The sequence below is a fragment of the Phaseolus vulgaris genome, chromosome 3 (genome assembly GCF_000499845.2).
Source record: "Phaseolus vulgaris cultivar G19833 chromosome 3, P. vulgaris v2.0, whole genome shotgun sequence".
NCBI classification, from domain to species: Eukaryota; Viridiplantae; Streptophyta; class Magnoliopsida; order Fabales; family Fabaceae; genus Phaseolus; species Phaseolus vulgaris.
The window spans coordinates 21,625,573-21,640,101 of NC_023757.2; the positions used below are offsets into that span (position 1 = coordinate 21,625,573).

General features: G+C 42.3%; 1 protein-coding gene across 1 annotated transcript; it reads right to left on the reverse strand.

Moving 5' to 3' along the window:
* Nucleotides 1-2,698: 2,698 nt before the first annotated feature.
* Nucleotides 2,699-5,485, reverse strand: LOC137839346 (uncharacterized). The gene has a single exon (XM_068648466.1). The coding sequence runs from the start codon at nucleotides 5,483-5,485 to the stop codon at nucleotides 2,699-2,701; it is 2,787 nt and encodes a 928-aa protein (XP_068504567.1).
* Nucleotides 5,486-14,529: the final 9,044 nt, after the last annotated feature.

Here is a 14,529-nt window from a genome sequence, read left to right on the forward strand (position 1 = left end):
TTCGGCAGGCCGGCACTTGCGATGTTAATCGAGCAAGCGGGCGTTCGGCCAATACTTTCGGTAGGATATTTCCAACACTTTTGATGAAAACGCCTCGTTAAAACCTCCCTGGTTGGGTGAGGAAAGAGTGCGTGATTTTATTCATTTTAGCTGTAATAGAATTTGAGGTGCGTGGCACTCCACGTCCTTGGAACAATTTTTCCTGAAAGCCATTCTAGGTGATAGGCTCCTCCTTGTGCGACTTCTCGGACTCGGAAAGGCCCCTCCCAGTTGGATGAGAACTTCCCTTCGTTTTTTCTTGCGTCGCTGCGCATTCTCCAGACAAGATCGCCCTTCTGGAAACCTCTCGGCCGGACTTTGGTGTTGTACCGTCTGGACGCCCGGGCTTTGCAGGCAGCCTCCCGAATCTTGCTTTTGTCACGAAGCTCACTTACCAAGTCAAGGTTGACCGCTAGGCTTTCCTCGTTTAGGGTGAGATCGAACATTTGCCGTCGTATGGTGGGCTCGGCCACCTCTACCGGGATCATGGCCTCGGTTCCGTACGTCAGGCTGTAGGGTGTTTCCTGCGTGGTAGTTTGGGGGGTGCACCTGTACGCCCAAAGTACCTCGATTAGTTCCTCGGTCCATCGGCCCTTTGCTTTGCCCAGCCGCTTCTTTAGTTCGTTGAGTATGACCTTGTTGGCGGCCTCGGCCTGCCCATTGGTTTGTGGGTGTTCTACCGAGGCTGTGATGGACTTGATGCCCAGGTCGTCATAGAAGGACTGCAGGCCTCGATCGATGAACTGTCGGCCATTGTCAGTTACTATTGTGTGTGGGACGCCGAATCGGCAGACAATGCTCCTCCATACGAAGCTTTGCACATTCTTCGCCGAGATGGAGGCGAGGGGCTCGGCCTCGATCCATTTTGTGAAGTAGTCGACTCCCACCAGGAGGAATTTGGTCTGCCCCTTCCCTGGGGAGAATGGACCGATAATGTCCATCCCCCACATGGCGAACGGCCACAGGGAGATGATGCTGTGCAATTCTTCCGGCTTGGTGTGGAGGAGGGGGCCGAATTCTTGGCACTTGGCGCATTTCTTCACGTATTCAGCACAGTCGCCCTGTACGGTCGGCCAGTAGTAGCCGGCTCTCAAGACCTTGGCGGCCATAGTTCTCGCCCCGGCATGATTTCCGCAGACTCCTTCATGGATCTCGGCCAGGATATACTTGGCCCTTTTGCTGGTTATGCATTTTAACAGGGGGGTTGAGTAGCCTCTCCGATACAAATCTTCGTTGATCATGGTGTACCGGGCGCATTGTTGCTTCATCGCCTTCTCTTGGTCGGCCGTGCACGTGCCGTCTGTCAGGTATTGGATGACAGGTGTCATCCAACTGTCGGTCTCAGCCTCTTCTTCTACAGCTAGACACTCGGCCTTGGCCTCCGTCACAGTTGGGTGTCTCAGCCATATTTGTATGACCGACCTCTGATGGCTCTTCTTTTTGGTGACCGAGAGCTTGGACAGGATGTCGGCCCTCTTGTTGTCCTCCCTCGGTATGTGTTGCAAGGGTGCTTTGCTGAAGCGGGCGATACTGTTTTTGGCCGCATGGTAGTATCGCTGCAGCAAAGGTTCTTTAACCTCGAAATCTCCATTAACTTGGCCGACCATCACCTGGGAGTCGCTTTTGCATGTAACCTCGCGCGCTCCCATGTCGTAGGCTAGGTTCAGCCCGGCCAGCAAGGCCTCGTACTCGGCCTGGTTGTTGGTCGCCCGGAATCCGAACTGGAGGGCTTGTTCCAAGAGGAGATCGCCCGGCCCCTCCAGGACGACTCTCGCTCCACACGCTGTTTTATTTGAGGAGTCGTCCACGTAGAGAGTCCAACCGGCCGAGAGGGTGGGCAGTGGTGTCAGCTCGGCCGAGAAGTCGGCCAAGCATTGAGACTTGATGGCGCCCCTCGGCTCATAACGTATGTCGAACTCGGAGAGTTCGACCGACCATCCTATCATTCTCCCTGCAAGGTCCGGTTTAGATAAAATTTTAAAAATAGGGTAGTCGGTTCTTACAGTTATGGAGTGATTTTGGAAGTAGGGGCGCATTCGTCTTGCCGTGAGGACGAGTGCGAGGGCCACCTTCTCAATCATCTGATATCGGGTCTCGGCCGAGTGGAGGGTTCGGCTGACAAAGTATATGGGTCGCTCCTCGCCCTCGGCTTCCTGCACTAGGGCAGCGCTGACTGCTTCTTCCGAGACTGCTAGATATACCAGGATTGGGATGTCGGGTCTCGGCTTCTGGATGACGGCCGGAGACGCGAGGAACTCTTTGAATTTTTTGAAGATTTCCTCGCATTGGTCGTCCCAGACGAATTTTTTACCTTTTCGGAGCAACTGAACGATCGGCCTCGTCCTCTCGGCCAAGCGGGGGACAAACCGAGAGAGGGCGGTCAGCCGTCCTAGGAGTTGTTGCACCTCCTTCACGGTGTTCGGGCTTCTCATGCTGAGTATGGCCTGACATTTGTCGGGGTTGGCCTCTATCCCTCGGTGGGTGAGCATGAAGCCTAGGAACTTTCCTCCCTCCACCCCGAAGGTACATTTTTCGGGGTTGAGTTTCATGTTGACTCCCCTAAGGGCCTTGAAGACCTCGTCCAGATCCTTCAGATGTTGCTCGAACGAGTCGGACTTCACGACTATGTCGTCCACATAGACTTCTACCGCCCGGCCTATCAGACCCTTGAAAATTTTGTCCATGAGGCGCTCGCCCCGGCGTTCTTGAGGCCGAACGGCATGACCTCGTAGTAGTAGTTGGCATCGGCCGTCATGAAGGCCGTCTTCTCCTTGTCCCGCGGGTGCATGCTTATCTGGTTATAGCCAGAGTAAGCATCCAGGAAGCTCATAATTTTGTGGTCGGCCGCCCCATCCACCAGGCGGTCAATGTTCGGGAGGGGGTAGGTGTCCTTCGGGCATGCGCTGTTGATGTTTCTGTAGTCGACGCACATCCTCCAGTTACCGTTAGGCTTGGTAACCATGACGACGTTGGCCAGCCATGTCGTGTATCGGGCCTCCCTTATGAATCCGGCCGACAGGAGCTTTCCGGCCTCCTCCTTCGCCGCGAGTCGTTTTTCGTCGCCCAAGTCCCTCTTCTTTTGGGAGATCGGGCGGGCTTCCTTGAATATGGACAGCCGATGGGTGATGACATCCGGGCTGACTCCCGGCATGTCGGCCGGCGTCCATGCGAACATGTCGACATTCTTTTTTAGCGCGGCGTGCATGACCTCGGCCTCGGCCGCCGCCAAGGTTGTCCCTACAGCTGTGCTGTGCTCTTCGTCGAGGAGGGGGACCCTCCTCAGCTCCTCTCTTGCCTCTAGCCTGTCCTCGGTTGCCCGGGGATTGAGGTCTACTAGTGCCACGGTTGGCTGGGCCTCTCTTAGCCGGTCCTTCCTGGGGGAGCGGTCCTTTCGGGAGGACTTTCTCGCCCGAAGGGGAGAGGTGTCTGCCCTTAGAGGCTCCACCCGGAGGCTCTCGGCGTAGCACTCTCGTGCTTCTTTCTGGTCCACGTGGACTGTGAGAATGTCTCCTGTCTTTGAAGGGAATTTCATTGCGAGGTGGGGGGTTGATACTATGGCCATCAGCCGGTTGATGGATGGTCGGCCGAGGAGGATGTTGTAGGAGGTGTTGGCGTCGATGACCAGGTACCGGATTTTGATGGTCCTGGTGTTCTTCCCCTCTCCGAAGGTGGTGTACAAGTCGATATATCCCTTGGTACCCACTCTCTCGCCCGAGAATCCTACCACGTGGTCGTCGTATGGCATCATCTCGGCCTCGGTCATTCTCATGGCCTTGAAAGTTTTCCAGTAGAGGATATCTACCGAACTTCCTTGGTCCACGAGGGTCTTCCTTATGGTGAATCGATCTATGTCGACCGCTATCACCATCGGGTCGTCTTGCTGGCGGTAGTCCACGCCTTTAAAGTCTTCGTCCGTGAACGTGATGGGTGGCATCCTTGGTCGGAACGCCACGGCGTTTACCTGGTGTACCGCCCGGAGGTGCTTCTTCCAGGCGTTGTTTGTGCTTCCTCCCCCGGCGAAACCGCTGGCTATGGTGTTGATAACCTCTCGGTTACCTCTCCTATCGCCCTCCCTTGGGGGATCGTCCCTTCGAGAGGGGTCGGCCCTTGCGGGTTGCCGGTCGCCTCTGTTATTTTGGTTTTCTAGGCCGCGCTGGGGTGACCTCGTCCGCCTGGGTGGATCCGCCCGGCCGGGTTGGTCTCGGCCATTCCTGACGAAACGGCGGAGATGCCCAGCCTGGATAAGTTCCTCGATCTTATCCTTGAGGGCCTGACACTTGTCGGTCGAGTGTCCGGTGTTTTGATGGTACCGACACTGCTTCCTCCGGTCGGCATTATTTGGGCTGGCTACCTTTCTTGGGGGAGGGATCAACTCGGCGTTGAGGGCCTCGTCCAAGATCCTCCCTCTCTCAGCCGTCAACGACGTGTATCTCGAGAATCGAATTGGTCGGTCTCGATTCTCCCGTCGCCGGTCAGTTCTCTGTATCGGCCGCGCCTGGCGGTCCTTTTCTTCCTTCCTTTCTCCGCCGGCCTCGGCACGGGCCTGGTTGCGGAACTCTCTTAGTTCCTCCAGCTGCATGTACTTAGCGGCTCTCTTTCTCAGCTCATCCAGGCTGTCGGCCGGTTGCATGCATAGGTTGTCGGCAAAGGGCCCCGGGCGCAGGGCCGTCAGCATGTGGTGCATGGCGACATCCGGACTCAGATTTCGGATGCTCATCGCCACTTTACTGAACCTATCCACGAAGGCTCTCAGCAACTCTCCCTTCTCCTGGCGGATGCCTACCAGGGCGATTGAGGTCAGATGATGCGGTCGGCTGGTCGCGAACTGTGTTTCGAACTTTGCGACGAGCGTGGCAAAGCTGTCGATGGAGTTGGGTGAGAGCTTGGTGAACCAGCTAAGGGCTGCACCCTTCAAGGATGTGGGGAACACTCGGCACAAGACAGCGTCGTCCGAGGTGTAGAGACTCATATGGGTGGTGTAGGCGTCCATATGCTCGTCCGGGTCGGTCGACCCGTCATATCGGTCTCGGTTGAAGTCCTTCCACTTCTCAGGAAGTGGGACTTCGATGATGTTGTTCGTAAAGGGGTGACGGCGGTTCGGGTCGGCCGTCAGGGTCGTCCGGGTGGATCTGATTAGGCACGACTCGTCGCCCATTTCAGTCTCGCGGGGAGGGGGTTGGCCTCTCGTCCCCTCGGCCACATCCGGGTTGGGGGGAGAGGTGTAGGACTTTCCGACCACGTTCGTCGGTATGACAGAGGGTCCTCCCTCCCCCAGCTTCTTTCTCATATCTTCGTTCTCCCTGCGGAGAACTTGCAGCTCTTGCTCATTTTTCTGAGCGGCCTCCTCGGCCTTTATTCGCATCTCGGCCATCTCCCTCTGGAGAGACAGCAGCAGCATTGTTTGGTCGGCTTCAGTCATTCTTTCCATGCTTCTTGTCGAAACCATCTACTTTTTTCCTTCAGCTAGTTTCCCTCGGCCCCACGGTGGGCGCCAATTGTTCCTGCTAGGGAGATGGGACCTAGAGAACTGTTGAAGTCTTCTTCTCCTTCCTTCGGTCGGGCAGGTGGTTGAGTGATGAACTGGGATCCTTCTCTTCCTTCTGCTTATCTTTCGGCACTCGGGACTCGGTCGTCGGGTGAACACCGGATGGTGGGGGTACCTGCGAAGGCACTCCGACGCTCAAGTCAGTAAAGCGGGTGGTTAGCTCTCAGGTAGGTGAACAGTAATAATGACATACCTTACTCCTTGGGATGCGCGCTATTTATATTATTCTAATGGGCCTACCTTGTTGGGCCCGTTTATCGAGGTAGATACCGCTTAGGGTTGCATTACCTACTTCTTGATGATGGATTAGCTTTACTGACCTTTGTTTGAGTGTTAATTGTAATAGGGTTCGGCTATCGGCCAAGTTCCCGTGGTGTGGGTCGGCCATCGGCCAAATCCTTGTGGTCTCGGTCGTCTTAGTTAAGTCTTCTAAGGTCTCGACCTTTCGGACAGTCGGCCAAGTCTTCCAAGGTCTCGGCCTGCTGGCCAAGTCTTCTAAGGTCTCGACCTTTCGGACAGTCGGCCAAGTCTTCCAAGGTCTCGGCCTATCGGCCTGTCGGCCAAGTCTTCCAAGGTCTCGGCCTGTCGGCCTGTCGGCCAAGTCTTCTAAGGCCTCAGCCAGGTTCCCCTGGTCTCGGTCAGGTTGACTGGGCATCGGGCAGCCAGGTGGGTCCCGGCCTCGCCCCGTACCGGTACAAAATCTAAAATATTAATCACTAAAATTTAAGTAATTTATTTAGATACAAATTTATAAACTATTTTATAATTTTTTATTAATAATAGAAACCACTTTAAATTTGAATAATTTTTTAGTCTCTAAAATAATATCTAATTTAGTTAATATAGTAACTAATTATTTAATTCTTTAAATTTAATTATATTTAATGATTTTTTTTAATAAATCAGGATTATTATTTTGACGTATTCTCTTTATTAATTTTCTGTTTTATCAATACTATCAATTCCCTCAATAAATACTTAAAAAAATACAATTAGAGTTAGTTTCCCACAATTGATCAGAAAAATAAAAAATTGTATAATTTATGCATTTGATGTATATTTTTTACTAAAGTTTGTATTATTTTTTCTAATAAGAAGCTTATCAATTATCCTAAAGTTCCCTTTATAATTATCGTAGATTATTTTTAATGAGTTATAATATATTTAGAGGTCATAATTGTCGAACAACTTGTGCCTTTTTTAATTTTAAGAAGGATTTTGTTGATTGCAATTTGCAACAATGAAGGTACTGATTCCTGTCACAATTATCTCCCAAATGTTTTTTTTGTTTGTTTATATTTTACTTTATATATACAGTGAGAAATAACAACTCGTTTGAGAATGTCTGTTTAATGCAAAAAAAAAAAAAAACTACAAATATATACCACTATACTATACTTCCTCCGAAATTAAATATAAGACAATAATAATTAATTTATATTTATAAAGAAATTTGATTAATTTAGTTAGTAGTATAAATTTTGTTTGTAATTATATTTTTAAACAATCCTTACGTAATTAATGTATGTAGAGAGGATAATCTTATGATGTATGCTTTTAAAATTAAACTCTTCAATTCTCCAAATATTTATTAGAGAAAAGTAATTGACCATTCATAATATTATTATTTATGAACTAAAACAATAATAAAAGTTGATAGAAAATAATAAATATAATAATACTTTTAAAATAGTCTCATAAAAAAGAAATAAATAATTTTTACAACAATGTCTTGAAATCAGGGATGGAGAGTATTTGAGTGATTGAGATTAAAAGAAAAAAAAGGTTTACTTGTTTTTTTTTTACTTCAACTATTTAAGAAGTCTCAGCTAGGTGATTAGATTTAAAAACTATGTATTTTGAATATTTAATCATGAAATTTTTCTTTCTTAATATTAATGATCTTCTTATAAACAATTATCTTTTGTTAAATATGGTGTTTAAGTTGGTAAAATTACTTTTATATGTGTTCAATTCTTACACTTTGAAGAATGCAATTTCTTATCCACATGTTTATCTACTCTCTCATTTCTCTCTTCCTTTCTTTACTTTTTTTTTTTCTAACTAATTCTCAATTATTCTAAAATTTGATCACTCCATGTCATAGTTAAAGAGTTAGAGTACATTTCTATTCGGTCATATTTTTAATCAGAGTAAGTTCATTTCTACTATAAATATCCTTTATTATTTGTTTTTGTTATGATTTAATCATCAATCTTGACGTGAATAGTTTAGAAAAGTATTACAGTCAATTTCAATTTGTTTTAACACATATTGAGATTTGATGATGTTTGAATAACATGCTTTAGGTCCTTAAATTATGGAGTGGTTTTTCTGATTGAGCTGAAATTTTCATTGGAATAAAGAATTTCAAGTAAGGGAAGCTATTATATTTTAATATAACTTTAAGGTGGCTGATTTAGATACTAATTTAATTTGGAAACTATATTATACATGTTTAAGTATATAGTTAGTTAAACTGAATTTTTGAATGATTTTGAGTGTATGAAATTGATTTAAGAAAGATGTTTGAGAAAATAATTATTTGCATTAATCATTTAGAATTGGTTAGAAGTGATAGTATTGAAATATTTATGAAAAAGATATGGAAATGTAATTTAAGTACTTTGTTGAGGTTGATTTTATGATATTTTTGCTCAGTGAGATAATTCTCGATCAAGCAAAAATATATCTGGACTTGACTTGTTCTTCAGTTTTGTTCTTGTTAAAGTGAGTTTATTTTTTGTCATACTGAAAAATCAGTCATCTTGACTTCATTTCGCTCAAGCAAACTCATTCTCGCTTAAGTTATAAATTTTTGCTCAAGTTAGCATAAAAAAAACTTTTTTTCATTCTTTCTTTTCTTTTCTTCATGTCTTTTCAATTGTTTGAATTATATATGACTTTTTTATGCAAAGTAGACATTTGTTTTGTATATTGAATTCATATGTGGAATTTTAAATGTTATGTTATAGAATGGTATGCAATATATAATGAAACTTGTATGAAATTGATGCTAAGACTTTCAAAAAAGAATGGAGAACATTGTTTTATTTTTATTTTTTTTATATTTTCTTATATTTGTTGAAACTAATTGAAGAAAATAACAGAAGGCAAAAAGGTTATAGAAACTGTTTGAACGTAATTGCACGAAATTGCAAAACTGTTGAACTGATTCATACATTTTGATTTACTTCAATAATATATATAATAAAATTACAAATACTGAAAGTTATAAAATAGGAATACTAACAGTAAATAATTTAAGGGTAATAAAATCTGAATTAATAACCAACGTTTAAGGCTAATAAAATCTGAATTAGTAACCAACATCCTCCCTTAATTCTGATTTGGAACAACCTTCATGTCCAACAGATCTCTTAATTTGATGAAAACATCGATCTTCAATGGTTTAGTGAAAATATATGCAATCTGATCTTATGATCTGCAATATTCCAATTTGATCATGTTCTTCCCAACTTGGTCTCGCAGGAAGTGATATCAAATATCAATGTGTTTACTTCTTTGATGAAAAACCAGATTCTTTGCAAGATTAATTGCAGAGACATTGTCAACATAAATCTTAATTGGAACATCTAGATTAAAACCAATTTGAGTCATGATATTGCTAAGCCAAACTGATTGACAAGCACTTGTTGATGCTGCTACATACTCAGTTTCACAAGTAGATAATGCAACAATTGACTATTTCTTTAATGACCACAAGCAAACAGTCTTTCCGATCATAAACCAATTACCACTAGTGCTCTTCTTCTCGTCTGAATCTTCACCCCGATCATTGTTTGAGTACCCGACGATCTCAATCTTCTTAGATGAAGAGTAAAATAGACCAAAAGTTGTAGTACCTTTGATGTAGCACATAATTCTCTTTACAACTTGTAAATGAACTTGTCGAGGTGACTCCATGTATCGATTGACCAAATCCCACAACATAACATATGTCAGGTCTAGTACACGTGAGATATCTAAGGCTCCCAACAATCTGCTTAAAGTATGTTGCATCTACAGTTCGCCCATCACCTTCCTTCGCGAGCTTAATTCCAATTTCAATTGGAGTCTTAACTGGGTTTGAATCCTCCATCTTAAACTTCTTTAAAAACTCAGTAGCAAATTTCCTCTGATGAATGAAGATTCCATCGTCTCCTTGGATGACCTCAATGTCCAAAAAGTAGGACATAAGTGTTGGGTTCAATAGTGCCAAAGTTCAAGAGGGGGTGAATTGAGCTTTTAAAACTTTCGCGCATAACCAAATTTTATCACAGTACACAGAAAATAAATCGATTTATTTAGCAATGAACAGATTTATTTGTATACTATTTATGCATTTTAAGGCGTTTCTCAATTGAATGACTTTTGATTTTAGAATTGAGTTAGATGATCTACAAGCAAAGATCAAATAGATTTTCACAGAACTAACACAGAGGACTACAATAGTTAATCACAACCTTTGAATGCGATGTTAATGCTTGTTTTTAAAACACTTAACAAATTGTATTAACTTCCACAAAACATGAATTTCTCTGATGTTTCAACACATATAGACTTATGCAGAAGTTCTTCAGGGAGTTTTCCAGAAAATCAAGAACAGTATGCACGTGCCCAGAAAGAACAGATTCAAATACAATTGAATAGATTTATTTCTTGACAGATCAATTTATTCAGCAGTTATTGAGTGCACGGATTAAGAGAGAATGAACACAAAACAATTATACTGGTTCACTCCAATGAGCTACATCCATTCTTCACCTAATCCAAGGTGAAATTCACTAAACCACAATTCAAAACAATTACAAAAACCAATGTTCTTGAACCCTACAAGAACATGGCACACTTTGCTGAAAAACACTATTCCAGTACACACCACTCTTCAAGAAACCCTATCAAGAAGAGTTTACAACCACACATTACAAGAAATTGAAGAAAGAAACGAATACACTGATAGAGAATGCAGAAATCTGCCTTAAACCAGTAGAACAGATTGCTCACATAGTGACAACACCTCTAACCAAGCCTTAGAACCAACCAAGAACAAGCACACTTTGTGATTTGGAAAATCTTTCAAGAACACATGCTAATCCTCTGAAAATTCTTATTTCTCTGTTGTAAAACTTGTTTTCTCGATTATTTGAACAACCCTTAAAAGACAGAACAAACTCTCCTTTTATAGAAAAAAAATTTATAACAGACTTTTCAAAAAATAGTTAAAGCTGTTATAAAAAGAACAGATTGAAAATAAAATGAACAGATTTATTTTCAAAGGCAGTTAGAAAATTTGTTATATGAAGGAGACTTAGTCAAACACCCTGGTGCAAGGATAAAACGTAAAAAGCCTTTTAAGGTAAACATGGCACCAGACTAAAAAGAATCTATTCATTTACAGATGAACAGATTCATTTTCAAAAGTGTTGGTGTGTTGGCCAAGAAGAGTGTGTGTCTTGAGGTGTTCAAGGTCACTTTCTTGGTTGTGGTGTAAGTGATCAAGGTGTGATTGCTTAGTGGAATTCCTCAGGGTTTCTGAGAAGACTGGATGTAGCTCTGGGTTTGGAGTGAACCAGTATAAACATCTGTGTACATTTTCTCTATCCCTAACTCTTTAGAATTCAGTTTTGATATTTGTTTACTGGTATAAACAATCGATCGTTTCTGCGAAACAACCGATTGTTTTCCCAGTGCTGTGCTTTTGGCTTTGTGTTTTGAAAAACTGATTTCTTAATCAAGGTATTTTTGAAGTATTTTCATTCAAGGCTTAATAGATTGCGAAAACTCTCTTTACACAATTCACCCCCCCCCCTCTAGTTTAAAGCCATATATTCTAACAACTCTCCTTTTATAGAAAAACATTTTATAACAGACTTTTCAAAAAATAGTTAAAGCTGTTATAAAAAGAATAGATTGAAAATAAAATGAACAGATTTATTTTCAAAGGCAGTTAGAGAATTTGTTATATGAAGAAGACTTAGTCAAACACCCTAGTGCAAGGATAAAACGTAAAAAGCCTTTTAAGGTAAACATGGCACCAGACTAAAAAGAATCTATTAATTTACAAATGAACAAATTCATTTTCAAAACTATAACAGAAACATTTTATCACTATCGTTTTGATGGAATGAAAACTTAGTTAAGATACTTGATGCATAAAACCTGATTTTCAAAAGCACTTTGTCAAAGCATCAGTTTAAGAAAATAATCTATTTATTTATCCCTAAGACATCCTTAAATCAAAAGCAAACACTAAGGAAAATTACACAATTGGCTTCATCAAACACATGTCTTGAAGGGGCAACATCCATCTTCAACAATAAGACCGAGATCATTCATCTCAAATTCCTTCCTCATGATATGCTTGAAGTCACTAATCATTTTGAGATTACTTCCTGTAAAAATCACATCATCAACATAAAGACATAAAATTAGCAAATCTCCATAATCATTAGTCTTTACATAAAGACCATGATCTGATGTACATTTTTTTGAATCTAGTGGCATGAAGAAATGAATCAATCCTTTTGTTCCAAGCTCTTAGTGCCTATTTAAGACCATATAAAGTCTTAGTTAGTCTATACACCTTCTCCTCTTTTCCAGATTGTATGAAATCCGACAGTTGCTTTACATAAACCTCTTCATCAAGTGGGCCATTTAGAAACGCAGACTTGACGTCCATTTGGTGAATTTTCCATTGCCTTTGTGCAGCTAAAGCAATGATTAATCTCATTGTTTCCATTCGAGCTACAAGAGAAAATATTTCTTCGTAATCATAGTCTTCTCTTTGCTCGAATCCCTTAGCCACCAACCTTGCCTTGTATCTATCAATCTCACCATTTGCTTTCACTTTAATCTTATACACCCACTTCACATCAATTGCTTTGTGTCCTTTTGGAAGATCAGTGAGCTGCCATGTATTGTTTTTCTCAATCGCCATCGATTCTTCATTCATAGCCTCTTGCCATTTGGGGTGTTGAATGGCATTTGCAAGTCTCACGGGTTCTGAATCTGCAAGAAAAGCAAAGTGAACCAAATCTCCATTGTCATCAACTTCATCATCAAGATTTACTTCGCAATCTTAAAGGTGTACAGGTTGTCGTTGCTGCCTTCTTGGTCGCTCCATCATAGTTGCAATTGGAGCTGCAACTTCAGGTTGAACTGTAGGTGCTTCAAGAGTGACTCCATCTTCCACATCATTGTTCAAAACGTAAATATATCGTTTTTTCGAATCCATTTCAGTTGTTGCATTCCATTGCCATTCCTCATCTTCGGCAAATGTAACATCACGACTGATAATCACCTTCTTTGTCATTGGATTGTACAGTTTGTATCCCCCATGCTTATATCCAATGAAAATGATCTTCACTGCCTTATCATCCAACTTCAATCTTGCTGCCTTGGGGACATGAGCATAAGTAATTGACCCAAATACCTTCAAGTGCTACACATTGGGTTTGAATCCGCTCCATGCCTCAATCGGGGTTGTGTTAGGAACACTCCGAGTGGGTGATCTGTTTATCAAATATACCGCACATGTTACGACATCAACCTAAAAATAATTTGGCATACCTTTCGCTTTAAGCATGTTCATCGCCATGTCCACGATTGTTCTATTCTTTCTCTAGGCAACTCCATTGTGTTGAGGTGTGTAGGGACAGGTTATGTTATGCTGCAACCCAAGTTTTTCATAGTGCCTCTTGAACTCATTAGACTTGTACTCACCTCTTCCATCACTACACACCATCTTAATTAGTCTGTCACTCTGTCTTTCAACAAATGCTTTAAATATTTTAAAGCAGTGGAATACCTCATCCTTGCCTTTCAATAGATAAATCCAGGTTTTCCTTGAAAAAGCATCAATAAAGGTTAAAAAATACTTATTATCTCCAATTGATGATATATGTTCATTAGGCCACAAACATCTGTATAAACAAGCTCCAAAGGAAATTTTTAGAATTTATTTTCAACTATGTGCATCACGTAACCCTTGTCGGTCAGCTGTCCCATACTCAAAAGATTACTTTTCATATCAGGTACATAGAAGACATCATAGATGTACCTGTGATCACCATTTTTCAATGTGATAAGAATTCGCTCTTTTCCAGTCACCGGAACGAACCTGCCATCACTGAATTTCACTTTTGTACGAAATGAGTCATCCAAATTTGCAAACAGCTCCTTTTGACCACACATATGATTAGTGCAACCTGTATCCAAATACCAAGTCTGATTGTTTGGAGTTTCATTTGATGTGGCTGCCATTAGTACTGCATGATCCTCTTCATCTTGTTCGTGATTACTATCTTCTTGAGCACAATTGACAGCATGATTATCACCTTTTGATCTGCACTCATTTGCATAATGGTCGCGTTTATGGCAATTATAACACTCCACATTTGATTTATTATAAATGCCTCCTCGTCCTTCGCGATCACGTCCTCTGCGCCAAGAGTTATTTGAACTTGGATTGTGATTGGAACCAGTGTTGTTTTGCTCAGCGCCTCCATGATTCTGCTCACCACGACCTTTGCTAGAATAGCTACCACCACGTCCCCGTCCTTTGCCTCGTGAACTACCGTGTTTATGATAGGAACTACCAGTTGAGGCTTGTGCTTGTAAAGCTTGTTCAATTGGTTTTTCAATCTTATTGTCATTCATTTGTTGCTCATGTGCTCGTAGGGAACCAGACAATAACCTTATTGTCGTTGTTGAAATGTCATTGGCCTCTTCAATTGCGGCAAGAACATGTTCAAATCTGGGAGTTAAAGACCTCAAAATCTTTTCCACCTTTGTCTGCTACGAATGTGTTTCACCATTGGTCTTCATCTGATTTGTCAAGGCAAGAACTTTATTTATATAGACATCAATAGTCTCTGTCTCTGTGGTTTTCATCTGCAGCAGTTCATATTGGTGTCTTAGGGTTTTAAGACGCACCCTCTTGA

Coding starts and splice junctions, on each gene's coding strand:
- LOC137839346 (XM_068648466.1), bottom strand. CDS start 5,485: ATGGTTTCGACAAGAAGCATGGAAAGAATGACTGAAGCCGACCAAACA.